The sequence below is a fragment of the Nyctereutes procyonoides genome, unplaced genomic scaffold, assembly GCF_905146905.1.
Source record: "Nyctereutes procyonoides isolate TBG_1078 unplaced genomic scaffold, NYPRO_anot_genome, whole genome shotgun sequence".
Classification (NCBI taxonomy): domain Eukaryota; kingdom Metazoa; phylum Chordata; class Mammalia; order Carnivora; family Canidae; genus Nyctereutes; species Nyctereutes procyonoides.
The window spans coordinates 10,247,823-10,274,652 of record NW_026575052.1 but is presented as its reverse complement, the minus strand read 5'-3'; the positions used below and the strand labels follow the sequence as shown (position 1 = coordinate 10,274,652).

General features: G+C 49.1%; 1 protein-coding gene across 2 annotated transcripts in view; it reads right to left on the bottom strand.

Annotated features, from left to right (window-relative positions):
- Positions 1-14,707, bottom strand: part of GRHL3 (grainyhead like transcription factor 3) — a 33,711-nt gene extending 19,004 nt beyond the window's left edge. Inside the window, exons 1-3 of one of the 2 annotated variants that reach the window (XM_055332127.1) lie at positions 14,443-14,707; positions 2,707-2,893; positions 54-115 (exon numbers count right to left, since the gene is read on the bottom strand). In XM_055332127.1, coding sequence (XP_055188102.1) covers positions 54-115; positions 2,707-2,893; positions 14,443-14,459 — 266 coding nt within the window. In that variant the 5' untranslated portion in view covers positions 14,460-14,707. Of the gene's footprint in view, positions 1-53; positions 116-2,706; positions 2,894-13,557; positions 13,989-14,442 lie in introns of those variants that run through there. The other variant, XM_055332126.1, reaches the window with a different exon arrangement.
- Between the last annotated feature and the right edge of the window lie 12,123 nt (positions 14,708-26,830).

Sequence of the window (26,830 nt, the reverse complement as noted above, 5' to 3'; positions counted from 1 at the left end):
GGTGAAGGTGAGGATGAGGGAAGGGGCCGAGATGGTGGTAGGGCGAGCCTCACCTCTTTCCTTGGTCATTCCGGCCCCCAGTGCAGGAGGACAGGATCCGCTTCTCCTTGGGGCCCTGAGTGGAGAGGAAAGAGGGATTTATGCATTTATGGACAGATCAGCCCCCTCCAGCAGACTTGGCCAGACAGAGGAGCTACCTTGGTCCCTGGGAGAAAACCTTCCGGTCCTGCCAATTGGCAGACCAGCATTTAGTCTAAGTCCCAAGTTAGAGAGTGGAAAGAAGTACCCCAAGATGAGCACTTAGGCATCACAGAATTTGGAGTCGGGCAGATCTGCCCTAAGATCTAACCTCACCACTTAAGAGTGCTGTGTGACTCTGAATCAATGACTGTACCTTTCTGAAATTCATTGTCTTCATATGGCAAGTGGGGGATTAGAATACCTATGTCAAGAGTATTGTGAAGATTTATTGGTAAAATAATGCTCCCTGGTTTTTATTTTTTTTATTTTTTTAAAAGATTTATTTATTTGAGAGAGAGAAAATCTCCAGCAGACTTCCTAATGAGTGTAGAACCTGATGTGGAGCTCAATCCCACGACCCTGAGATCATGACCCGAGCCAATTTCAAGAGTCGGATGCTTAACCAATTGAGCCACCGGGCACCCCTCAAATCTCAGGCACACCCTTAAATCTCCAATTTAATCTCTAGACCACTCTGTGATTGCTACTAATGTTATCTCCATTATATGGATGAGGAAATTGAGGCCCAGAGAGGCTCTGTTGTCTCAGCGGTTAGGAGCATGGACTCTGGATCCAGATTTCTTAGCTTCAATTCCCAGATATGCCACATACTGGTGTGTGACCTGGAGCAAGTCCCCTAACCTCTCTGTACCTCATTGTCCTCATCTGTACAGCAAGGATAATAATAGTAACACTAACTCCAGAGATTGTCGTGAGTGCTTAGACCAGCACCTAGCACATGGAGAACACTATCTGGCCAGATCAGTTCTCAAACTCCCAACTCCGTGCTCTCTGCCTTACTACCCACCGGGCTGCTCTGAACCCATAATGTTCTGAAGTGAAGGGTGAGGGGTTGGGACAGATATGTCTCCCCAGGATGCTGTATTTCACTAAAACCACTACAAGTGTCACCTCCAGAAACTGTTCCCATCGTCTTGGCCCTGGGAGTGGCCCTTTGCCTAGGAAGATGGTGCCAGATTTTACATTATGCTCCAACCTCAAGCTGTAAATCCCAGGCTGGGGGTTAAATCCAGGCCTAGGATTCTGGCTCCCACCATGTCTCCAACCTGAGGCAGTCAATTTAAATTTCTTTTCCATTGGCCTGGGCCAAACGCTACCAGCACACTATCAGCCTGCTGGGGAGGAAATAAGGTAGGGTAACTGCACCACTCCAAGGTGAGAACCAAAGCCAGAAAGAAAATTTGGGGTCTTTTCGTATCTGGGACCACACTTCCCACCCTTGGCATGTGAGTTTACACAGGCAGTGCCTTCTCCCTTAGGGTAAGGTAGATAAAATATTTCTTGGGTCAGTAAATTTGAGGGCTTATTTACAAAGTGGCTTTAAATCTTCAGGTTCAAAGCCAGTTATCTCAATAATTGGCTGTTTATGTTTCCCATTCTCAAATCTGGGAAAGTCTCTTGGAGCAATCACCCAGCCCAGGGAAAACAAGAAAGTGTACTGTCATGTGACAGTACAGACAGATGGGTAGGGGCTGCCTGGAGTGCAGTGGAAAAAGATTCTTCAGCCTCCTGCACCCCGGTGAGAATGCAGGCTGTAATCCATGAGCAATGTCTGGCACAGGCATGGGAAGGGGTCGGTGGCTCTGTCACTGTGTTAGGTACTTGTGGTTGCTCACTGGCAACCAGATAGGGGAAGGACTAATTTCTGTTCTCAGGTGCTGATAGTCCCCCAGAGTCAAGGCCAAGGCCCTGGAAACAATTAGAGAACAATAGAGACTGTCTGTCAGGAGGTGTTAGGTTACATAGAATGGCAGCAAGGGTAGGAAGGATAGTCAGACACTCCGGAGAGGGAGAGGTGATGTGGCAGGAGAGCTTCCAGGTGAAAGTGGCCTTGGGAAGAAAAGGAAATGATTCAAGAGCAGAAGGCATGTTCTAGGTGGTGGGGTTGGGATAGGTGGGTGGGGATGACAGGGCAACTGGGATGACCTAAGGGACGGGGCAGAAAAAAGATGGCAGGTTGGGGGTGCTGCTGTGATGAGGAGTATGTGTGGCCAAGGCACTGATCCATTTAATCACTAAGCACTGAGTATGTGGCAAGCAGGATGGGGTGCTAAGGACTGAGTGATGACCACCACGTGGTTCCTGCCCTCCAAGAGCTCAGTCATGCAGGAGATGAAGAAATAAATGCACAGCAAACAAGTTTTTAAAGACAGAGTCAAGGATAATGATGGTAGTTCCTGAGGGTACCTGGGGGCACAGAATGAGAGACCCAAGAAAGCAGAATGAATGGGGTAACCTTGAAGCAGAAACCCAGAGCTGAGGGGGGGAACTTAGCCAAGGGGAGAGGGGTGGGGGGGGGCCAGGCAGAGGGAATGGCATGTGTGAAGACCCAGAGGAGAGAAGAAACATGGTACTGGGCTGGGGATGGGCTGCTGGGCCATGAGGACTGAGCATGAAGGCGACCGTTCTGTCAGAGGGGGACACTCCCAGAGGGGGCAAATGTACCATGTAGTAGTCATAGAGGAAGCTCAGGGCGGCAACACTGTCATCGTCCCCGTTGACCCTCATCATGGCCTTCGTGGCAGCTGTCAAGGGGTTTTCCAGGTAGGTCTTCCAGGCCTCGTCCTCGCTAGTGTAGGGGAACTTCTGGAAGTTGACTGGGTCATTCTTCAGCAATCGCACAGACCTGAAGCTGGAAGATAAGTAGGGAAGGTCAAGAGGCAGGTCCATGAATGGTCAGCCTCAGGCCAGTGGCCAGGAATTCAGAGTTATCAGCCTTGAAAAGTTGAAACCACTTCTTCTACCACCTTTGGGCAGCATGGGACAGTAGAATATACCCAAACTTGGGAGCTAGATGCTTTCAGTCTCTACCTGGGGCCTCACTTCCCTCACCCACGACTCTAAGACCCTAATCCCAACCCTGCAAGGCAGAGAGGATTCAGTAAAATGCATCCACAGTAGATACTCATTCAAAGGAACTTAGCATAAGAAGGAAAGGAAATCGTGACAAACAAAATTTCCAGATAACCCAGCATGAGAAGTTCCCCTGCAGACTGTGAGAGACACAGAAGGCCGGTGGCGATGCTTGCAAGTTAGGGAGTGTGGCCAGGAAGCCTATGGGCAGAGCCCCATCTTGGGAAGTGGCCTTTCTGACCAACATGGACTGTGGATGGCCCAAGCAGCTGCTCAGATGCCAGGAACTTGGAAGGCGAGGAGGAGGCTGCAGGGCACACAGAGGAGGCAGGACCGGGCCCCGTGCTGAGAACTCAGACAAATTCAAGGCATGTGGCCCAAGAGACAAGCCGCATGGGCTCAAAGGAAAGAGATCCCGAGCGGCTCCTTGGAGGAAGCAGACATTTAGCTGGGGGTGCTCAGCACTGGGGATTGTTATATCATGCAGAAATGTGAAGGGGGGCCACCAGGATAGGGACACGACCCAGAATAAGAGTGATGCTGATTAAAAGTAGTATCTGATCTTTACTGAGCATCGGCCGTGTTTTAGGTGCTGAGCTAATAAGCACCTTCCATGCATTCTCTCACTTAATGCTCACAACAACCAAGTAAGGCAGGTACTATTATTGTCCCTATTCTAGAGACAAGGAAGCTGAAGCTCGGAGAGGTTATGGGAATCGCTCAAGCTCCTGGTTAGTGAGTGGCCCCAAGGGCAATCTAGCTCCAGCAGGAAGATGGTGTATTACAGGCTGGTGTTCTCAAACTTGAGCTGCATCAGAATGACCTGGAAGGCTTGTTTTTTAAACACAGATTTCTGGGCTGTACCCTTGGCGTTTCTGATTCAGTAAGTCTGGGGTAGCTGGGAATTTACACTTCTAACAAGTTCCCTGGTATTGTTGATGCTGGTTGTCTGGGGATACCTCCCCCCCCCCCTTTGAGAATCACTGGTGTAAAACATGATCTTGATGGTGAGCAAAGGCACAGAGGTGGGAAAGTTTCAGTGTGTTCATTTTAGAGCAAAGAGGGTGTGAAGGAGAATGGTTGGTGAGAAGTTGGGAGCTGCTGGACTGGGAGAAGAGAACCCCAGTGATGAAGTGAGCACTGACTGGTCTCCTGGTGCCTGATGCAACCTCCTGCCCCATCCTAAGTGAGCCTCCTACTCTCTCACATTAGGGACACAGGACCAAGGCCAGCTGCCATTTACCATAATATGTCTGAACGCTTTCCATCCCTAAGCTCTGCTCCTTAGAAGAACACTACGAGGTAAGGATCACTGGCTTCAGTTTACAGATGAGGAAGCCTGAGACTTGGAGAGGATAAGAACATGCCCAGGACCACTCAGCTAGTCCATGACACAACCAGGATTTAAACCCAGGCTTGTCTGGTACCAAAGCCGTGTGCCTTCCACTGAGCTGCACTGCTTCACCGTAATGCAAGAGGGAGATCCTTACCCCAGCAGCAAACAGTTCAGGGGTGGCAATTCAGGCACTGTGGCAGACTAGTGGGTGGCCTGCAGCTCAGGCCTACCTTTCCAGACAGAGTGGGAACAGCAGCCAGACCACACCCAGGCAGGCAGTGGGCAGCAGCTCTCCCAGGGGCTTCATCTGGGGCACAGTGCCTCCCACCTCCCTGGGTCCCAGGGTGCGGGACATTGGCTCTGGGAGGGAGGGAGAGAGAGAGCTGTCACACAGGAAAGAGAAATGACAGAAACCTTCCTGCTCTAAGGGTGCGGAAAGGGAGGCACTCCCCGAGTTTCTGCTGCAATAAATCAAGGACATTAAAGACAGAAAAGTGAGAAGTAGGCCCCTCCTAGCTGCCTTCTGGGCCTGGGGTTAGAAGAATTTACAGAGCAGGCCCAGGGTAGTTGGCCCCAGCCCCTGCCAGCTCCAGGCGAAAGCAAACTCCCCAACCAAGGGGTCATGGGAGAAGCCGGGAAAGGCCTGGTGGACCTCCTCCCTCCATGTCAGTTGGGATCCCCAGCGCTTTGCACTGTTCCTCATTTGTAAAATGAGTCTTTTATTAGGATCCATGTAGGATTATGAGGATTGAGGGCACTGCCACACAAAAAATGATTAGAGCTGACCCTGGCATGTAACAGGTGCTTAATACATGAGGGGCTGTGAAGTGGCTTAAGACATGGTCACCCTGCAAGTCCGTGGCAGATCTGGGCCTAGAGCCCCAATTTGCTGACTCTGGTGGAATGACCATTATCAGCTTTGATGAGCTATTAGTTATATCTTACCCCACTCAAAAATTAAAGTTTAGAAGACAATGATAAGGTCCCATCAGGAAGAAAAGGCCAGTGTTTGTTGTTCATCCAGGAGGCTTTTCTCGCCTACATGGGTCTCGGATCCATCCTGTCGGGATTCCTCAGCGTGAGTCCTTGCTACACAGCGGCTGTGGTACCTTCCATGTTTACCATAGGCAGACACCTGCCAATTGTTCTTCTGCACTATGCCATCAATTCTGGGCCATAGCCCTGAGAGACAGGTATTGGGGAAATTGAGACTCAAACAGGTAATATTACCTACTTACCATCATTCAGCTTGTAGGTGTTGGAAGTTCAACCTGAACCTGGACCTACCTGCTGGACTCTAAGATATTTTTTACCCCACACTAGTTTCCTTTCAGGGTGTCTGTCTTATTCTGGAAATTCCCTTCCTCTGGAATACACTGAACCAATGGTCCACTGACAGAGTCAGGGATTTTCCACCCACACCAGGCAGGAGGGAATGAGTAAGAAAGTGAGATGCCTGGAAGTTTCTGGCCAGGAACTGGGAGCCTTAGTGGCCTGGTCTCATGCCTGCTCATGCTACCAATCAACTTCGTGACCCAAGACAAAGCATTTGGCTTCCAGAAAGTCTTGATTATAGATGAGATTAGCATTGACTTATGTTCCAAAGCCTGAAATCCAAGAACTTCTGGTACCCTGTTCTCTTAACACTGAAATTGAGGATTGAGGGCCCAGGGAGTGAGAGACATGAAGAGTTCCAAGGACTGAGCTCTACTTATGGGTGACAGAGCCAGAATAAGGAGGGGAGACTAAGCGACCCTCAGCCTGTTCAGTCACCTTCCCAAGGGGCTCCACAAACTTGCTGTTGATGCCCCTAAGGCAGAACTCCTGAGCTACTAGGAAGTGGAAGGGGAATGGGTGAGGGGGATGGCAAGAAGACAGCCCTGAGTTGCCTTCTTGATGTCAGATCTCCACCAGGGGCACAGCACAGAAGAACCTGTAGTATCTTGAGAAGAAATAGCACCGGGGTCATAACCTGACAGACTCAAGTCAGCTGTGTGTCCTTGGGTAAGGCATTCGCCCCTCTGAGCCTACTTCCTCATCTGTCAAATGGGTCAATCGAGTGTCTTCCATGTGCCCAGTCAGGGAGTCTCCTGGGCCCCGGGGGAATCAGCCAAGAACAAGACAGATAAGGCTCTGCTCCCATGGAACTTGCAGTTTAATTGGGTAAGACAGACCATAAACAAAGAGATAAATGAGTTAATTTTAGTCAGTGATAAGCACTGTGAAGAAAATTAGAACACAGTCATGTGATGGAGTCACCAGGGTTGGCTACTTTAGAGAGGGGCTAATCTCACGGGCTGTTAGGAGAATTAAATGCATTAATGTAAGAAATGTGCTTAGCCTCGAGCCTGCCAGAATAATCACTCAGTAAATAACAGCCATCATCATCACCATCATCATGACCACCATCATCTCAGAACCCCCAAATGACAGTAGAGGGGAGACTCTGCCTGAGGTCCTTAAATTAACATCCTTCCTAAGCCTCCCATCTGTGAACAGGTTCTATGTCAAAAACCAAAAAAAGAGACAGTGTAATAACCCCTTGCCTTGACTTTCACACTCATTATCTCACGGGGCCTCCCAACATACATCATGTGTTATTATCTCTACTTTACAGACCAGGAAATAGGCAACAGAGATGTTCGGGGACCTGTTTCAGGGGACTGGCCAAGTGAGTTACAAAGCCAGGCCTCCGGGGATCTAGCTCCACAACTAGTCCCTTTGCCATCAACCATTAGTTTCCAAAAAGGGACACAGAAGAGAGGAAAAACCCGATAAATAGGGGTGGCATCCATCCCTCATTTTAACAAATATTTGTCAAGGAACTACTACGTGCCAGGCCTTGTCCTGGGCAAACAAGACAAGAAGGTCATCCCCGATGTCATGCAGGTTGCATTTTAGTGGCAGCAAGACAGACCTGACCACAAAAACAAACAACTCATGTCAGATAGGCCAAGAAAGCTATGAAGGAAAGGAAGCAGGAGCCTGACCTGCCTGAACTTTGGGGAGTGACTGGATGTTGTCAAGAAGAGAGCTGGAGGGGGAAAGGGAGTAGAGAGATAGGCAGGGAGGACTTTGGATCTTCCAGAGGGGAGGAGATGCAGGATCAAAGGCATAAGCCTGGGACAGCTCCTAGAGCCTGCCCACCTACTGTGTGCCAGTTTTTTGCATATATGTTGCCTTGTTCTTAGGAAGGCCAGCCCCCTGAGGAGGAAATTCAAGTCAGAGATTTGATAATACCTCACATTTGCATGGCATGTTGGATTTTTCAACATGCTTCTCATACATTTGTCATCACCTCCGATCCTGCAACGCCCCTGTAAAGTAGGGAGGGGACGTATGACTATCCCCTGTATGATAGCAGGAAAAGTTGAGCCACAGAGAGGGCCCCTGGCTTGCCTAAGGCCACCTAGGTAGGATCTCATGACAGCAAGCTTTGAACAGAGGTCTCTGGTTTCTAGCATCAAGAACCTTCACAAGGCTGCCTCCTCAGAGCCTCTCCCACCCAGCTTTCCCTCTGTTTGGGAGAGAGCTGAATACAAAATCAAGAGAGAGGAGCTCAGGCATCTACCTGATAAGCCTCACTTTCTGAGGCCCCTGTCTCTAGCCTGTATGGGTGCACAAACTGCCCATGCAGGGGCTCTCGTGTGGGTGGGGCCTTTCACCAGCAGCTCACTCTGGGCCCACAGCATGGGAGGGGTGTGGTACCAGCTGTTCCACACCCAGCCAGACTCTTGGCCTCCTGACTCTACCATGCATCATTCTGGGCACCAGGATGGAGGAAGCCCAGGGTGGTGAAGTGGGTTTCATCCCAAGTCCTTTTGGGCTCTCAGTGCCCGCTGCTTTCTGGCTGAGAGCCATTTGAAACTCCCAATGTGACTAAGTAAATGAGTCTCAGCCATTAGTTGAGGACTTTTGGATTCAATTTAGGGTGCAAAGGGACTTTCAAACTCTAGTTTCTCAGAGAAGGTGTGACTTTGCCTAAGGACACTCAGCATAGAGCAGGATTGAGATTTGAGTCTTTTAGCTTCCTATCTGGTACTAAATTAAATCACTGCCCTATCCTAAAAGCATGTCAATAATTCAGAGACATAAGAGGAAGGACTATTACTCAATTTGGAGAAGGAAGAATAAAACTCACCCAGGCTGGTGGCCTCAAGCCCCACCAAAGGAGGTGCCTGGCACAAGACAGATCCAGTGAACTGGGTCCCACTTCCCTCCAGCCTGAGAAGGAAGAGTTTCAGGGGCGACCTGAGCTGGGTGTTGACACCCAGATACACCCAATAACTTGCCAAACCCTGTCCTGAGCCACCCAGCCTCCTTGGCAGTGATCAATCACACTCACTAATTACCTACTGGGAGGCCTTGCCACAACCGCTCATGGAAGAATAATCTTCCAGTCAGTCCATGCGAGGTGTTCCTTAGGCATGACAGGAGCACTCTAGGGTTCTCCTGTGTGCCGGTGGCCCATGTAGTTTCTAGATGCACAGGGTGTGAAATGTGCCTTGTCACATACTGGGGGCTCTTTGGGGGCCTCAATGGAGAAATGGGGGGAGTCCATTCTAGGGCATGGCTCTGTAGTGACTCTATTGCAAACGAGGTGGCATGAGCTCATGTGTACGGAATGGGCCCCAGAACTTCACAGACCTGGCTCCAGTTTCAGCTGTTAGTTACCAGCTGTGTGACTTTATGCCAACTGACCTCTCTGTGCCTCATTTTTCTTACCCGTCAGAGGGAAAGATGGGAGGGACTAACCTCACAGAATGATGAGGATAGCTACTATTGACTTGAGGGCTTACCAAGCACCAGGTGCTGGCCCAACAATTCCTAGTCATTGTTTTACTTCATCTTTACTACTCTGTGAGGTGTTACTGTTGGAAAATGCAATGAGATGATGCAGGTCATCAGCAGAGTGCTAGCACATAATAATGTGAATTATTATTGTTATTATTATTCTTACTAAAACACACTTTGTAGAGTAGCCCCCAGTAAACTGCATGATAACTCAGAGCTTCACCTTCTCCCATCTGTAAATGGGACACCTCTTCCTAGCAGCACAGGGAGACCTGAAGCTTGGAGATTCCCAGATAAGAGGGGCAAGCGTTGCCAGCTTCACCATCTGGCTTTGGGCGGGCAGGCTGAGGGTGGTCAGGCTCCAGCCAACGCTTCGAGTTGCATGTAAATTAATTGTGCACCATTTCCTAATTATACCAGAAACTCGCTTTCGCCTCTTTGAAAAATCCCGCCCTCCGTGGAAATTCTTCTTTCATGTTATGCTCTTTTGGTTTCCTGTCCAATTTTCCCGGGTTTTTTTTCCTCCTTCAATTGAGATGTGCAAAGAAATTGAAATCCACCTCTCAATCCGGGGTGCCACATCCCTTCATTCATTCACTTACTGATTCATTCAACAAACACTCACTGAGGGTTACTCTAGAATAGACCCTGTACTGGGCACTAGGACGCAAATGTAAATACCATGCTGTCCCTGCCCTCAAGAGTCTCCAATTGTTGCTGCCCGGGTGCTCCACCCACCTGGGAAATAACACCAAATATCGGTGAGATAATTTCCCTTCAGGACATTCACTAGGTCAGTTGCCCAGACTTTTTAGAAGATGAAAGGAATGGAGGGAGGTAGCCAAGCAGGATTATTTTGCTCCATTTTAGAAACGCTGAGCTCCAATAGGGGAAGGAAGACAGGGAAAGAAGTGAAGGGAACTGTTATTTAAAAGCATCAGGCCCTGTGCCTTTTCATTCTCATACTTGCTCAGGGAGGTGGAGTGGGGGGTGGATGGAGCGGGGGTTGCTTAGCACCAATTTCAACACAGCAACTGACACCTAGTGAGGTTAAGGAGCTCATCCAAAAGTCACCCAGTGCACATGTGGCAGAGCTAGGCTTGAACCCAAGTGTGACCCCTGCAGCAAAACTCTCAGCCTGCTGACCCAGCGACTATGTGTCAGGTCAGAAGAGGATCTGGGAACCTCCTGCCTCCCAATCCTCTGCCAGGTCTTCTAGGCCAGTGGTTCTTAAACTTGAACATGCATCAGAATCGCCTGGAGGGCCTGTTAAAACACATATTGCTGAGCCCCACCCCCAGAATTTCTGATTCAGTAGGTCTAGGGTGAGGCTGAGAATCTGCATTTCTAACAAGTTCCCAGGTGGTGAAGAAGATGATGATGCTGGTCCAGGAACCACATTTCGAGAACACCAATTTTAGGTGAACCAATAATTCTCTCTTTGAAAAAATAATGACTCCCTCTCCTCACCCTCCCTATTTCAAAAGTAACACAAGGTATGTAAAACACAATATACAAAATGTAAAACGGAGAGATAAATTGTAAGCAGAGACTAGATTCACCTGCATTCCTCCACTTAGAGATAACCACTGTGAACAGTTTGGTATATCTCCTTGTGCTTTTTTGTTTTTTTGTTTTTTCAGTATCTGTAGAGATAGGAGGCAGGGTGGCTTACTGGTGTGGAGCATCCTTTCAGCCCCTCGGTTAAGACCCAGTTAAGATCCCAGGTCTTCCTTGAGATCTTGAGCAAGACTGGGCCAAGTCTCAGACCCCTCCTTGGCCAAACTGCACTTATACTCCCGTCTTCATTGGATCGTTGGGAAGGTTCAAGGACATAATTTACCAAGGACTGGACACTGCGTCGGTGGAGTCTGCGCTCCATCATTGGCTGGCTGTTATTTTTAACTAAAGGGAAAGTTTCCAGTATATGCTGCTTGTGTTCCAGCCCCGTGGCGCTTCCTCCCGCAGGCCTTTGGCGTGGAGCACCCTCACGCCCACCCCCCAGCAAGTCCTCTGTGGCTCCATCACCCGGCAGGGCCCTCCCTGTGGCAGAGCAGCCAGTGCAGGAGCAGAAGCCTCAGCCTCGGGAGTGTCCTGCAGCCCAGCCAGCCGCCGTTAGGGTAGTCTCAGCCCCGGTCCGCCTGTTTTACAGGCCGAGCTTAATGAGGGCTTTTAACTTTTCATTCACCAGCAGCGTAACTCCGACTTTTAATAACACACCTTGTGCACGACAAAAATTTGCTCCTGGCAATCATGGTTTCGACCACAAAACCGCAGCGGGGAGGCGTTCCTGGTTAACTCTTTCAGCGCTCCAGGCCGTCTGGAGCCCGGCGCTCCGGGAGATCAGATGGAGCAGCAGCCACCGAGGCCTGCGGTCACCCACTGGGATGTTCCTTGTCCCCCTCCTACCCTCAGTCCACAGCTTTGGGGAGAGGGGGAGAGGATCCCAGGTTCTGCAGAATGAGCAAGGCTGTCGAGGGGGATACTGGCGCGCCTCGCTCGCTTCCGTCTCTCTCCCCCCACTCGATAGACCTACTGTGTGCTCATCACTTACTCTCCTGACCTCTTGCCTCCCGGGCAGGGCGAGCGAGCGCAGGTGCGCCGGGCACACAGTAGGGCACCGCTCTACTTGTAGCTCCAGCGAGGCAGGGAAGACCCACAGCGAGACCCCCTAGACCCCCGCGGCGCGCCCACGTGTCGCCCCCGCCCCCCCCCCCCCCCGCAACGCGCAGGCGCGGGCTGTCTTCCCGCGAGAGGAGGGCCGGGGCGGCGACTTCCGGCGCCCCCCGCCGCCCCAGGATGCTTTGCGGGGCGGCCCTAGCCGCGGGCGGCTGGCGGCCCTGGCTGGCGGCGCCTGAGGCGGGCCGCGCTGGCCTGGAGGCTGGCAGACGCACCCGGCAGGCGCTGGGCCCGACCACATGAAAGGCCAAGGCGCTCCACCCGCCAGCTGCCTCGAGCTGGGTTCTGAAGGCGCCGCCGCGCACCCCAAGACCTGGCCTTCGAAAGGCCGCCTTCCTCCCCGAGGCCCAGGGATGGGGCCCCGGTCAGGTGGCCCACAGGCGGGAGCGCATTGTTGTCCCTGCCGGGCAGGTGTGCATGGCCCCTGTTGGACCCAGGAGGAAACCGAGGACCAGGGAGGAGAAACAAAGTCACCAGGACCCTGCGATTGCCAAGTGGCGGAAGTTAGCCCAGTGCGAGCCCCGCTCTTCCCACCGCACCGAGGGTCGGCGCGATTTCATCCTCCGTCGGAGCTCAAGATGGACGCTGGGAGGAGGAGCGCTGTCTATGGGGGGAATTGGGCAGCCAAGCCAGGGGCGACAGCAGCGCCAACAGCAGCAGCAGCAGCAGCAGCAGCAGCTCGAAACCTGCAAGCCAAGCACCTGATCCCCCCCACCCCCCACTTACCAGGGAGGGTAGCTGAGCCCTCAGGCGCTGAGGCTCTGTCATTGTAATCCCAAACGGTGGCTTCAGAGCCCGCCTGCAATTACTCTGCAGGCACAGGTTCCCCTCACCCCACCCCAAACGGAGAAGCCTCATCTGTCAGCGGATCCGACTTCAACCCCACATCATTAAGAAGGAGAAAATCAGGAAACGGTTCTGTTGGAGCGACCCAGCTTCAGGACGCTTACCCCTAAGGGGCACCAATGAATAGATCCTGTCTGCAGCCTCCGAGGTTTTTAATCAGATGAGATCGAAGTGAGATGAAGACACATCCTAAGATTTTTGTCTGTTTTCAGAGTGTGGAAGAATAGAGAAAGCAAGAGGTGCAGAAGTACTCGCCGGTTCTTTCCGAATGAAGCCACAAGAGGGTTATTGCTTGCTCCTTACGGGGGCTCTAAACCCATCACTTTTCTAAAGTGATGGGATTCCCCCAACAACCCCATGAAGTGGGTACCACTATGGCTCACAATCTACAGTGAGGAAATTGAGACTCGGGTGAAGTGACTTGCCCAAGGTCACGCGGCTCAGTGGCAGAGCCGGGACTGGAACCCACGCGCGGCCTCCAGTGCCCCTGCTCCTATTCCAGTTGTCAGTGCATTGTCAACCCCACGGAATGTGTTGAAGAGAAATCCAATGCCCGTTGCCCGGTGATTGTGCTATGAACAGAGTTGGCTAACCTAGGAGAACTCAAGAGTCGGCTGGTCCTCTGGAACACTGTTTGCAGTTAGGACCCACCACCCCCCCAGTCTGGTCTCCTGTTCTTAGAACGATCTATTGAGGACGAGCTAGAAAAAAAAAAATAGTTCAACCCTTGTCTCTGCCAGCTCCCTGAGCCCAAGCTAAAGCAGCCTCAGATCCCATCCACATCCCACCTTCTCTGAGGTCTGGACCCAAAACAGGTGGTCACGATGAAGGTCAGCATCAGCCAGTGAGCAGTCTAAATCCCAGATATGGGCAGGAAGGCACCTGCATCCTGCCAGGTAATAGAGATGACCTCACTGAAAACCACATCTCAGCTTCTTCAGCCTTAGAACTGCCCCTGAATAAAATTTTATTAATGCATCCTCACACCTTTGCTCTGTGCTTTAGCATTTTACAGCTTTTATCACACTTAACTCACTCAGGAATCCTACAAAGCATTCTTGTACCCATTTTCTGGATGAGGAAAACGAGGATCCAGTAAGTTAAGTGACTTGTCCAAGATCACACGCCCCATAAGGAACAGAGTTTGGATATGAACCTAGGTCAGGCTGACTACAGAGGGCATATGTTTAAACACCACTCTGTAACCTTCCCACTTGGGGCTGTTCCAACCCAACAAACAAGTCCCTTTAGAGAAACCCAACTCTCTGCCTAAGACAGCTCTTAGAACAACCTCAAAGAAGTTCCTTTTGGCAAGAAGATAGAAAGCCTAGATGGGATTGGGGCTGTCTCTGATTTCCAAGTCCCTTCAGAGTATCAGAAAGAGGTGCCGAAAGCCTTCACAGTTTCAGTCCTGTGTTTCCCTACCTGGCTCGAAACTGCTCAGCAGACAGAGGAAGAAAAAAAAAAAAAACTATTTTCCCAGGGAAACCTTCAACTCTAGCTTGAGATAGGGCTTGCCTCAACACGCCAAAGTGAAATCGTCAGCCCATTCATTTACCCTTACAAATTGCTCTGTGAATCCTGGCGCCGGCCTCCCTGCGCTTCCCCCTTCTGGAAACCCCATCGAGCCTCCACACTCAGAGAGCGCCAGGCATCCACCAGTGTTTACTCACTCAAGTTCATTCGACATCTTCTTGCTCCCAGGCTCCCAGGCTCCAAGATGAAGACGGGCACCAGCACCGAGGCTCTGCTGACCACTTGTCTCTAATTCTTGCCTGACACAGACATTCCCTGCCCAGGGAAGTGTTTGATTTATGTTGAGGTTTGAGTGTCGGGATTTTGCTGACAGGTAGGTTCCCGGCAGCACTGGTGCTGATTGGCTATGGATACAGGTGCCGGCGACAGCAGGTATGCCTCAACAGGTGCAAGCTGTTAACTCTTGGCCTGCCGCGTTGGGGGTGGAGCCAAGGGGAGCCGGCTGGGTGGAGCTGGCCAATTCCTTCCTAGGTGAGGGGGAGGGAGGTGGAGATGAGGGAGGAGGAAGGGCGGAAGAAAATGCTAGAGGGAAGATAGAGGAAAAATACAGAGACAGATACTTGGCTAAAGAAAATCTCAATTTCTGTTTCTACTTCGTATCCTGGATACTTAGGAACATCCCCATGGCCCCCAATTCTGTTGCCCCTTCTACCCAGTATCAAATACTTCACAGCCACCGGGGAATTCTCAAAGGAGAGAGCAGATCCCCTCCCTTCCCCAGCTGGACCCTCACCCTGGGGTAGGGGGGCTGTCTCTGTGTAAGCTCCCTTTCTTTTTTTCAGAGCTTTTCCCTTAAGAAGATAATAGCTTCTTTCTGAACAATGTTTTACAGTTATTCAAGTGAGTTATTTTGATTCTCACAGTAACCCACTGTGGTAGATACTACTGCACACCTTCCTTCCAACACACTTCACAGGTGAGGAAAAATGGGAGGCTGGAGAGATAAATTGACTCACCCAGGGCAAACCTAGTGAGTGTCTAGATCTGAATCTTCCGTCATCTCCAAGTCTGGCTGTCCCTTTGAACTGAAGTCAGTGGCCTCAATTCAGCAGACATTTATTGAGCACCTCTTTGTGTCCCAAGCCTTACTCAGAGACAGGGGTCACTGTTCAGGAGGAGTCTACAGTCTGGAGTGTGTGTGTGTGTTGGTGGCGGGGGCGGGGGGCAGCCAGCAGTAGGTTGAGAGGTGGCCTTTTATTTGGTGTGGTACAGATCTGAATGAGATATGAACAAACCACATGCCTTTGGCCAGCACAGAGGAGATGGAGAGGTTGAAGTTGACCACCCCCAATGCCTTAGCCAGCTGGTCATTTCATGTAGTCTAATAAGTGCTTTCTTCCTCATTGGAAACATAGAAGAATCAGATGCCTGTTAGACTAAGAAATTGTGGAATAATTGCTGTGAGCTGCCTCCATAAAGAACAAGGTTGGTAAACCTAAAAGATCCACAGACAAAAGTAGAAGAATGCCAGAGAATTGTTTTTAGAGCTTCCACCAGGATTAATTTGAAATTAAATCTAAGCCAGAGATCTTGGTATCTGTTTTTTTCCTTCTCTCTTTCTGTTCTTTGCCCACCCCCTCTTCCCTTTTAGCAAATTATCTCTTTGCTCTGTCTTCCTGGGAGCCTCACCTTGGCCCACTCCTTTCTCTCCCAGGGAAGGGTGGGGTTTCAGCTACTCCTACCAACATGATGGAGGTTTTTAGGGTAAAGCAGAATCCAAAGGAGAACCCTCTTGGGGTGAGGTCAGGCTGATAGAGAAAGGGTACCAAGTTTGAGAACTGTCAGGAGGCTGTTTGTGGTAGCCAAGGGGACCCCTGATAAGTAACAGTAAATAGTAATAGTAATTGCTAATAAAGCCACCAGCTCAGAGCAGACCTTTGCAGCTGCTCTTGTTAAAGTAGACATTCAGTCACTGTATCATACCACTTTATTGGGTTCTCTGCAAAGCTCTTACAACTTTTTGATGTTTTTATAATTGTTCATTGTCTGTCTCCCCTTCTTTTGGAATGTGAACTCCGTAAGAGTAAAGACCATGTCTGTCCTGCTCCGTGTTGAATCTCCAGTGCCTCCTACAGCGTCTGGCAGGTAGTCGGTGCTCAGTACACCGCGTCAGGCATTGTGCTACGCCTTTACTTACACATATTGTCTCATTGAATCCTTCCAACGACCCTGTGAGGCACTTTGATTATCCTTGTTTTAGAGCTGAGGAAACTGAGGAACAAAGTGATTAAGTGAGTTAGTCAAGCCACAGAGCTTAGAAGTGGTAGCGCTAGAGCTGGGATTTGATCCAAGAGCAGGGCCTGGTATCCAACCACTTCACAGATGTTATTGGTGGCAGGAGAGCCACTGGGTGCCAACTGTAACTGCAAAGCTCACTGCAGCCCAAAGGATGGCACACTTGTCTGTCTGCCTCCTGGAAGGCTGGGAGTTTCTGTCAGCTGTGTTGCAACTCACAAGTAAAGGGCTGTGGAGGTGACTCATGTTGGCTGGGCTCAGATGGAGGCTGGGATTCCAGGCGGCATGTCTGTGCTCGCTGGACGTTTTTAAATGGGTCCTCTCTCTCTACTTCTGAATTTTGCCTCTTTCGTCACCCGCACCCATCTGCAGAGATCAGCAGAGGCCCAAATTGTAGGGCAGAGGGGTCCTGTGTCCCCAAACATGGGAAGGCACCCTGGATGGGACAGAGGGACTAGTGGTCTAGGATAGGTAGGCAGGGGCACTGCAGGCTAGTTTACAAGTTTGCCAGGGCGCTCAGGGGAGCTATGCCTCCTAGTCGTGAGGCATGAGCTGTTCCAGCCCTTCAATAAATGAACCAGAGATGCCAGAGTTTGAGAGGAACACTACCCCGACTTTGTCCCACCCCTCTCCTTTATAGCATGGGCATGGCCCAGGGCTAGGCTTGGCTGGCACTTCTTCTCTTTGGAGCAGCCCATTCTTGGTTTCTTGGCTGAGGAAATTGAAAACAGAGACCATCTGATCACATGTGACAAAATAATTATATTCATGATAGCAACAGTAAATAATGGTGGCTGCCATTTTGCCCTTGGTATATGGGAAGCACAATGCTGAAAGTTACCTATGTGAGCTCTAGATTGCCAGATCCAGCCCCACCGTATCATGCTAGGCGAATGACTTAAACTTTCTGAGCCTCAGTTTCCTCAGCTGTAGAATGAGGGTCATGTGAAGGTGAAATGAGAGGACACATGTGAAGTGCACGGAGCAGTGCCTGGCACATAGCACTCCATCATTGTTAGGAAAAACCTTTTTTTCTCATTTAATTCTTATGTAAACTCCATGAGGAAGCTGTTCCCTCATTTTACAGATGAAGAAACTTGATTCAAAGGTTTAAGTGACTTCTCAGAAGAGAAAAGCTAATAAGTAAAAGAAGTGAGATCTGAACCCACATCTTTGTGCCTCCATTCTTGTAGAGCTAGATAAAGTCAGGGATTGTCCTGGGTTCAAGTTCGACCTGGCCACTGGCCACTTCCTAGCTGTATGATTGGGTAAACTTCTCTCGGGACCTCAGTTTCCCTCCTCTGAGACAAGACTAATGAATCACTGTAAGGGGGGAGCTGCCTATCAGATCACATAAGGTTTCCTTTTCTAGATTACTTCTGAAATCTAGATACATGATCTCTTCTAGACACATGATCTGCCCCCTCTGGAAGTTGGCATGGTCCTTCATCCCTCCTTCTCCTTTCTAGTGTGACACTCTTGGCATGTGAGGGAGGAGTAAAGGTTAGGACCACTGAGTTAAGAACGTGCTAAGGGCAAGGGCCATGTTGTTTATCTGCAGAGGTTGTGCACTGCATGATCAGGGTGCCATTTTGCAGTATGGACTTGTGCTGTTGGGCACCATGGCACTGCTAACAGTCCTTTTTTTCCCCTAACACATTAAGACTTCAGGGTTATCTAAAACTTAAGGAAAATCTGTCAACCTACATAAAAATATTGAAAAGGGGGCAGCCTGGGTGGCTCAGCGGTTTAGCGCTGCCTTCAGCCCAGGGCGTGATCCTGGAGACCTGGGATCGAGTCCCACGTCAGACTCCCTGCATGGAGCCTGCTTCTCCTTCTGCCTGTGTCTCTGCCTTTCCCTCCCTCTCTCTGTGTCTCTCGTGAATAAATAAATAAATAAAATCTTAAAAAAATATTGAAAGGGCAAGCTCCCAAATGTCAACAGTACCTCTCTGTAGATGCTGAAATGACAGAATTTTAATTTTTTCCCTCTGCTCTCTCCCCCCTACCAAGTTTCTGCACTGATATGGCATTGCTTTATAATTAGAAATGCTATAGAAAACCCATTTTGTTTTGTTTTTGGTATTTTATTATTATGATTTTTTTTAAGATTTTATTTATTCATGAGAGAGAGAGGCAGACTCCATGTAGGGAGCCAGACGTGGGACTCAGTCCCGGGTCCCAAGGATCACACCCTAGGCCAAAGGCAGCGCTAAACCACTGAGCCACCTGGGCTGCCCTATTATTATGATTTTTTTAAGTAATCTCTATGTCCAGCGTGGGGCTTGAACTCACGACCCTGAGATCAAGGGTCACACACCCTACTGACTGAGCCCAACAGGCATCCTACAAAACTTAAGTTTTAACACCCATTTAATGATCCTCGTGTCCCCATTCTTCCTGGAGCCAAGGTGGAGGTAGAGCTAGAAAAGCCTTGGAGTCCTTGCTCAGAGCTTTCCTGTGAAGTACGTGAGTGGAGAATGGGGGACAGCCCAAGTCCTAGGCTCTCAGCAGGGAGCTCAGGAATCAGCTCCAATCTTCACTTATTTCAAATTATTATCATTTATCAAGCACTCACCCCATGATACTTGCTTAAGATGCTTTATCCCATTCCCACCATCAAATGGGTTCACCCAACACACCCCAGAGGGACTCGACTCCTGGAGAATCGCCAAGTTACCAAAGGATATCAACTCTGCTGTCAACTGCCCAAAAGCTTGGACAAGCCACTTTCTTTCTCACTGAAGTGATTGCTGTAAGGATTGAAGGAGATAAGGTCCTTAGCGTGTTCCGTTGTGGTTGTATGGGCCAGACACAGGTCGAAGTGCTTCATGTGCATGGCCTGTCATTCTCTTGAGCTCCCGATTTTACAGAAGGAGAACAGGCTCCCGAGATGGGAGGTAGTAACTCAGCTATGGCAGTCCCACTGTCTCCTTAGTGACAGAATCAGACCAAGGTCCACCTGACCTTAAAGCTGTGGAAACCACTCTGTCAGCCTCCTGAGTGCCTTTTTGGAACAAAGCCTTGGATGGGTGGATGGATGGGTGGAAGGAAAAAGGGAAAGAGGAGGGAAGAAAGGAAGGAAAGTAGATAAGGTGATTGATAGGATTTGTAAGGTAGGAAGGATTTATAAGCTGGACTGCAGAAACCATTACCAGGAAAACTAAATTTTAAATGGCACCTGTCCCATGTCTCAACATAAGTGTTCAATAAATATTTGCTGAATAAATGAAAAGTGGGTGATAACATGTATAATTGACATAAGACAATTGACTTTTTACTTGGATAATTGACATTCTGACCAAATCAACTGTTGCCTTCCACCCCCAACCCCCAGAGAAGACTTCCAAAATTTGAATTGCTGTGCTCCCGCTTATTAGCATATACCTTTGGACTACTTCTGTGACTCACTTCTGGAAGTTTCAGTTTCCCCATCATCCCTCAGTGGGGTTGACTTGAGAATTAAATGAAGATCTCAGTAGAAAGCCAATCGCAAATAAACCATAGGTACCTAATAAAAGATAGCCAGGGTTATAGGTGAGCACCCAGCTTAGAAAAGGGTCCTCAGCCACCACCTATTTCCAGCCCCAATTCACAGGTTAGTTTATAGCACTTGGCACTCAACTTATCTTAACAGCCTGTTTGATAGTAAAGCTCTTTTCAGTTTAGGACATGTTTTCCTATGCTTTATCTCTTCTGACGAGCTGTAGTGGATGATGGTAGTCAGGGGGTAATATATTTGGGGCCTCATTTGAATGCGATGTTTAGAGAAAGCGTCTCTATTCATGCAAAGGAGTTGGGATTGGCACCTCAGATTTTTGGATAAAGCATCACCCTAGATACCATTGTGGATCCTAATGGGTGCCAAAAGAGCTATCCTGGGCATGGACTTACAGCTCTGTAAACATTCCGGTGTAATATTCCTCTCTACCCCATCAGTAGACTTAAGTGGAGGGGTAGGCCACACACCCTACACAGAGAATATAGCCCTAATTTGGAAGCATGGAAGGACCTGGAAGTTGTGGTTGTGGAAGGTTGAGGTGGGCAGCATCCAGACCCTTTTACATACTGTACTTGAGATTTTTGTCACAGTTCTGCCATTAACACCACCTACATTCCTTCCCTAGAAGTGCTTTGGACAGGAAGAATCATTATGGGGTCTAAAGTTGTCCTCAAAGCATCCCTTAAAAAATGAGAAAATCTCCAAATACCTGGAAAACAAACAAGGGTTGTTGTTTTGTTTTGTTTTTTGTTGTTTTTGTCTCCCCCCGCCCCCCACCCCGCCACACACACACTTATCAAGTTGATGAAGATGAAAGAAAATGCCAAACCCCAGTGTTGGCAAGGGTGATGGAAAACAGGCTCCTTCCTTGCTTGCTGGAGGGAGTGTGAATCAGTCCAAATGTGGGCTTTAGATTTTAGCTCATCTTTGATCTATCAATTTCATTCATAGGAATTTAGACTAAGCAAGCAATCTGTTTGTACAAAGAATTATCTGCAAGGATATGCATCAGAACATTGTTTATAATCCTGAAAACTTAATATAAATACTCTTCAATAAAAGCTCAGTGAAATAAGATACCCAGATGTAGTTGCATACTGAGCCACAGTTTGCAAGGTGCTGCAGAAGGCCCCTTAGTGCCCTGGAGGTTATTCACTGAGTTTACAGCACAGTTGTTAGCATTTATGAGTCCATCCTTTATGCAGGGCCCTGGGCTCAGTGTTTAATCTCATTTAATCCTCACACCAACCCTATGAAGTAACTACTGTTATACTTTTACAAATGAGAAAAGGGAGGCCCATCCATGAAGCAACTTAACCCAGAGTCATTCCAGGAAGCCTCTGGGTCTTGAAACTGGGTCTGATGTCCTACTTTGGAATTTTGAGTCTCAAACTACTTTTAGTAAATTAGTCCATTCTTTTTTAAATTTTTTTCATTTTTTAAAAAAGATTTTTATTTATTTATTCATGAGAAACACACACACACACAGAGAGAGAGAGAGAGAGAGAGAGGCAGAAACACAGGCAGAGGGAAAAGCAGGCTACACGCAGGGAGCCCAATGTGGGACTTGATCTTGGACTCCAGGATCACACCCTGAGCCGAAGGCAGATGCTTAACCGCTGAGCCACCCAGGCGTCTCTCTTTTTTCTTTTTTTTTAAATGTACACTCCACACCCTATGTGGAACCCAACTCAGGGCTTGAACTCACAACCCTGACATTGAGACCTGAGCTGAGATCAAGAGTCGGACACTAAACTGACAGAGCCACCCAGATGCCCCTAATCCATTCCTGTTTTTAAAACCTATTTATGTGAATAGAAAGCGATTAGGAAAGCTACATACCAGAGAGTATCATATATAATGGGATCAGGGTCATTTATATTATATTCTTTTGGCTTACTGTGGCCATTATTTCTCCTATTAATAAAAGAAAGGAGAAAGAAAGAGAAAAAGGAAGGAAAGAAAGAAAAGAAAAGCTACACTTATTAAAAGGTAACAAATTAAAGAAGGTTTGTCCTGAGCCTGGAAGGAAGAAGCATCCAGAATTCTATCTGGAGACTTTGTTGCCAGGACCTGGTGAGAGCAGAAGGCAGCCAGGAAAAGCAGCCTCCATCCTAGAGGGAGAGGGCCCAATGGAAAGAACAGAACCCAGCTGTCCCAGCCCTGGAGGCCCACTCTTTGCAGGGACCTGGACCTACCCTCATTTGCAGACCATCACCAGCCTGCATCTTACAAGGGCCATTAAACAAGATACTGCCCACTTCTAAATAAAAAGAGCTTTGCTGAGAAATGCTGGTTAATCCCCACCACCATCACGGCCAACAATGCTAAAAATGTATTTTCCCCTCTCATTTATTTGCAGGGGTCAAACTGGGGGCTTGCAGGGTTCAGATGAGGGTTTTCTTGAGGAACTACAAGGAAAATGTCCAAAGCTTGGCATGGACACAGAGAGTCCTGGTGTGTCAGTGCAGAACAGGAGTATCTAGGATCAGTGATGTGTCCCTAGGTTAGAGTGGGGAGGGGTGGTGTGAGGCGGGGCCTGCTCCAGGCTTAGGTTCAGGCAGGCAAGATTAACCAACCCACAAGGTTCATTGTTGCTAGTTCTTTACAGTTTTCCTTCAGTGCCTGCCCCTGGTGTTAGATCTGCTCTCAATGGAGAAGGGGGCAGGGAGGGACATGCTATGGTCTCCTGGGCCCTGCATCTTCTCAGGAAGGCAGAGGCCACGTGGTCACAGGTTAAGTGCTTGACCTCGGACCCCAGACATTCAGGTTTGGGTTTTTCTGAATCCATGACTGGTCTGCCTGGAGGATTTTTAAGGCCCTCACTGTGGTGGCAGGTATTCAAATAGTGAGGAGTAAGAAGGGGAAGAGCTACTGTGGCCTGGAGGTACCCAAGAACCAGGTCTTATACCAAGATCAGGCCACTCCAGCCCTCCCTCAGCAAGGCAGCTACTCAGAAGTCTCCAGCATTCACCACTCCCACTTCCCCCGGCTCCTCATTTCAGCCTGTGCTCAAGTCAGACTGCCCATCCTGCCTGGACCCATGTCACACTGCAGTCAGCTTTCCTTCCCAGACAAGGTTCATTGTGTTTGGTTCCGTCAACCCCACCTTCCATTTTCCAATTGCTCTGGAATCTCCTCCACCTCAGAAGCTGCCATCTATCTATATGTGTGCAGTGTTCTTGAACGAGTATGAAGATATATTTAATCATTAAAAATTATAATGGGAGCTTTTATTTTTTGAGCACTTAAGTATATGCCAACTGGGATAATAAACACTTTCCCTGCTCTGTTTCACACAATCCTTACAACTGCCCAAAGATTTAGATTCAATCACCAGCTCTATTTATAGATGTGGAACTTGAGTCATGAAGAGGCCAGGGAAGTTGATGGGGTCCTACAGCCCTAGAGTGACTGTGCTGGGATTTGAACCTGGGACGTTTGGCTCTAAAGCCCAAGTCCTGTACTACCAGTTTATGTTGCCTCAGCAAGCAGTTATTCAGTAAGGTTAGTGAGGACTTGCTCTGGCCATGCAGTTGTGCCACGGGCAGGGAAAAAGAGCAAATAAGGCATATTCTTGCCCACAAGGAAGTCTGATGGGGAAAACTTCATCAAACCCCTTTATTCTGGAAACCTTTCCTCCCTTCTCTCTCTACAACTGGATTTCTGCAAAATCAGTTTCCTTATGGAAAGAACAGATTCTCATGTCTTGGAGGACTCTGTGAGAGTTCTCCAATCTCCCCTCTAGGTGATGAGAATCTGTACTGCAGAGCATCTGCACCAAGCACATGCACGTGCATATGTGTGCACGCACGTAGGGCACATCTAGTTGAGACCTTGGATTCTGAAGCCAAACTACTTGAGTTCAAATCTTGGCTCTACTATTTACTAGTTGTGTTACCTTGGGCAAGTTTCTTTGATCTCTCTGAGCCTCAGTTTCTTCATCTTTAACGTAGGCATAACTCCTACCTGGTGAGGATTTAAATGATTTAACACATGCAAAGCATTTCGCACCACTCCGTGCACTAAGTCCTGGTAATGTCAGCTGTTGTTGCTGTCATTACAACGGCTTATCTTGCCTTCCAGGGAAACAGTGAGTTCCCAGTCTTGTCTCTTCTTCTGCTCTGGCCTTCACAACACTCAGCCCAGGGCAGATGCTCCTGGTGATGGATGTTAGTCACCAGGCTCCTCAGACTCAGAGGGGATGTGAGCATGAGTGTTCTCTCTGCCCAGGCTCTTTCGAAATTTGAGTCATGCCTTGACAGCTGCCCCTGAAGAGATGCTCCAGCCTCTGCCCCCTCCCCTTTCACAGTCAGCTCTGTCATTCACACCCTCCTCAGTCATGAGCAGACACCCCCAGGATTACCCATTAATGGGCCCTGGGGATACCTCCAGGAGGAAGAGTCTTGCTCTCAGTAGGCAGATGACAGGGACCTGACTCTCTAGCCAGTGGCTTTGGCTGTTAGGCCATATTTCGAAACTATTAGTGGCCTCCAAATTGATTGACGACCCAATATAGGGCCAAGGTATTTCATTTGGTCGCCCTCGGATAACTGACAACTTATACTCAGCCCCATCTGGAGGGGACATGTTTGGGAGACTTTTGCTTCACTTTTGTCCACTCTCCAAGCTCCCAGAAGCCTGTGAGGTGGCTTGGGGTGTTGCAAGTTAAGGTCCTCGACTTAAAGGCTTATTGTGCCTCAGATAGTTTAGTGTTAATGATTATAAGATCCTGGTCCCTAGCCAGACTTAGGCTTGAATCCCAACTCTGCTTTCAGTTTGTCTGTGACCCTGAGCTTCTTAACTTGTTTCTCTGTTTCTTCATCTGTAAAATGGCAACCGTAGTAGTAATTTACTCCATAAGATGGTTGTGGGGATTAAATGCATGTGAAACACTTAATACGGTGCCCGGCGCATGGCTGTCACACATACTGTTGCTAAGCAGTGGGTGAGAGAGCACTGCGCCAGGTTAAGAGGTCAAGGTTTGAGTTCCAGTCCCGCTGCTCATTGACTGTGTTGACCTTAGGCCAGTTAACTCCCTTCTCTGAATCAGTTTCTTCCACTGTGAAATGCAAAGTTTGGCTTTGAAGGTTGAGTTCTTTTTAGCTAAGATTTGTGGTCTGTGATTTGGAAGGTGCCTCCCCAAAAGAAAACAGAATGGAAGAAAGAATTAGTGCTCCATGTCTTTATCTAGCAGGATCCCATTTCACAAACCCCAGTGACTTGGCACCATCTTCAAAAGTCCATTCCCCCATCCCCACCCCACCCCCACATCCAGCAGCCTGGACACCAAATCTTTTCAACCCCAGGAACTGTTTGCAGGACCCCAAGAGGCTTTCTTCTGTGAGACCCCAGGGAAGGGGGGAGTGGATGGTAGCTGGAAAGCGGAGCCTACATCACAATTAACCGGCCAACCTCAAACATCACACCCCAGAGTTTTACCCTCGGTGCCTCAGGCAGGAGTCACTGGTCACTTCCTCGGAATGGATGTTTATGGCCAGGGAGGGATATTTCCCCTGGAGCCTGGGGATGGAGTGATCTGTTATAAAACAGGCCCCACCAGAGAAGTGGTACATTTTCTCGTTCTTTTCTTTTTTGGGTGTGGGTGTGTGTGTGTAGTGACCTCTGACACCGCCCCCCTCCTGGCCTGTGGAGCAGTCTGAGTCCCCCAGCAGGGGACAAGTGCCGGGGAGAGAGGAGGCGTCTGGCATCTTCCCCACAGGAGTGTCCATTAGTGCAGAGTCCCACTGAGTTATTCTTATGCCCTGTTTGGCCCCAGGGGGATGAGATTGGTGGGATTTACCTGAGAATAAAAAACAATAGGTTTCAACTAGTCCTACCAGTTCTTACCCCCCTACAGTAAAACATCACTTAACCATTTTAACGTAACAGATTTCCTCTCCCAGAGACCTTGCCAGGTGGAGGAATTTATTGGTGGTAACAAGCACCGGCCCTTTTTACAAAAAAGGCCTTCGTGCCCGACATATATGCCATGTATTTTATACCTGTTGTCTTATTATTTAAAAAATATATTAGTTTCACCGTTGGGAAAAACATATGACAATTTTCATGTTTCAGGTGGGCAAACAGTCCCAGAGAAGCAAGGCGATTTGCCCAAGGTGAGCGGCGGAGCTGGCACTTGAACCCTGGGGCCAGAATTACTCCAGAACACCTGGCAGCTACAGCTTCCTAGACAAACTCTCTGGAAGCCTTGTTCAGGTGAAGCTCTGCCTCCATGGTGATGGAGACCCGGATCTGCCCATCTTTTGTGAAATCTCAGACTTCTCCGGAAGGCCCACCTGGTCGACTTCCGGTCCTCCGGCAGCGGGGACAGTGGCAGCGCCGTGAGTGCATGTGTCTTGTCTGAACCAGTCCAGGAAGGCACAGAGGGAGGCCTCTCACTCCTGTCTATGGGAAAGAGGCCAGCTCTAGCAGTAGAGATTGTGGTACAGACTGTGGTTTCCCAGTCACTGTCATGTCCAAGGGCCAGGAACAACGAACCCTTTCCTCCTTGTCCTCTGTCCAGCAAATGCAGCATCCAGAGGCAGCCCATAGTGAAAAGAACATTCCATAGGAATTCTGCAACATGGATATTCTCTCCAGGCCCCAGTCCAGCCTGAGCCTGTTCCTCTTCTAGCTGGCAAGTTCCTTTCTCCTCCTCACTTCCCTAAAACTCTTAGGCTCACCTCAAGCCCACTCCCTCCTCCTCTCTTCTCAGGAAGTAGCTCCCTCTTCTTCACAGCCCCTGGCTCTACCCTCCTCTGGTTCAACCTTCCTGGGCAGTTTGC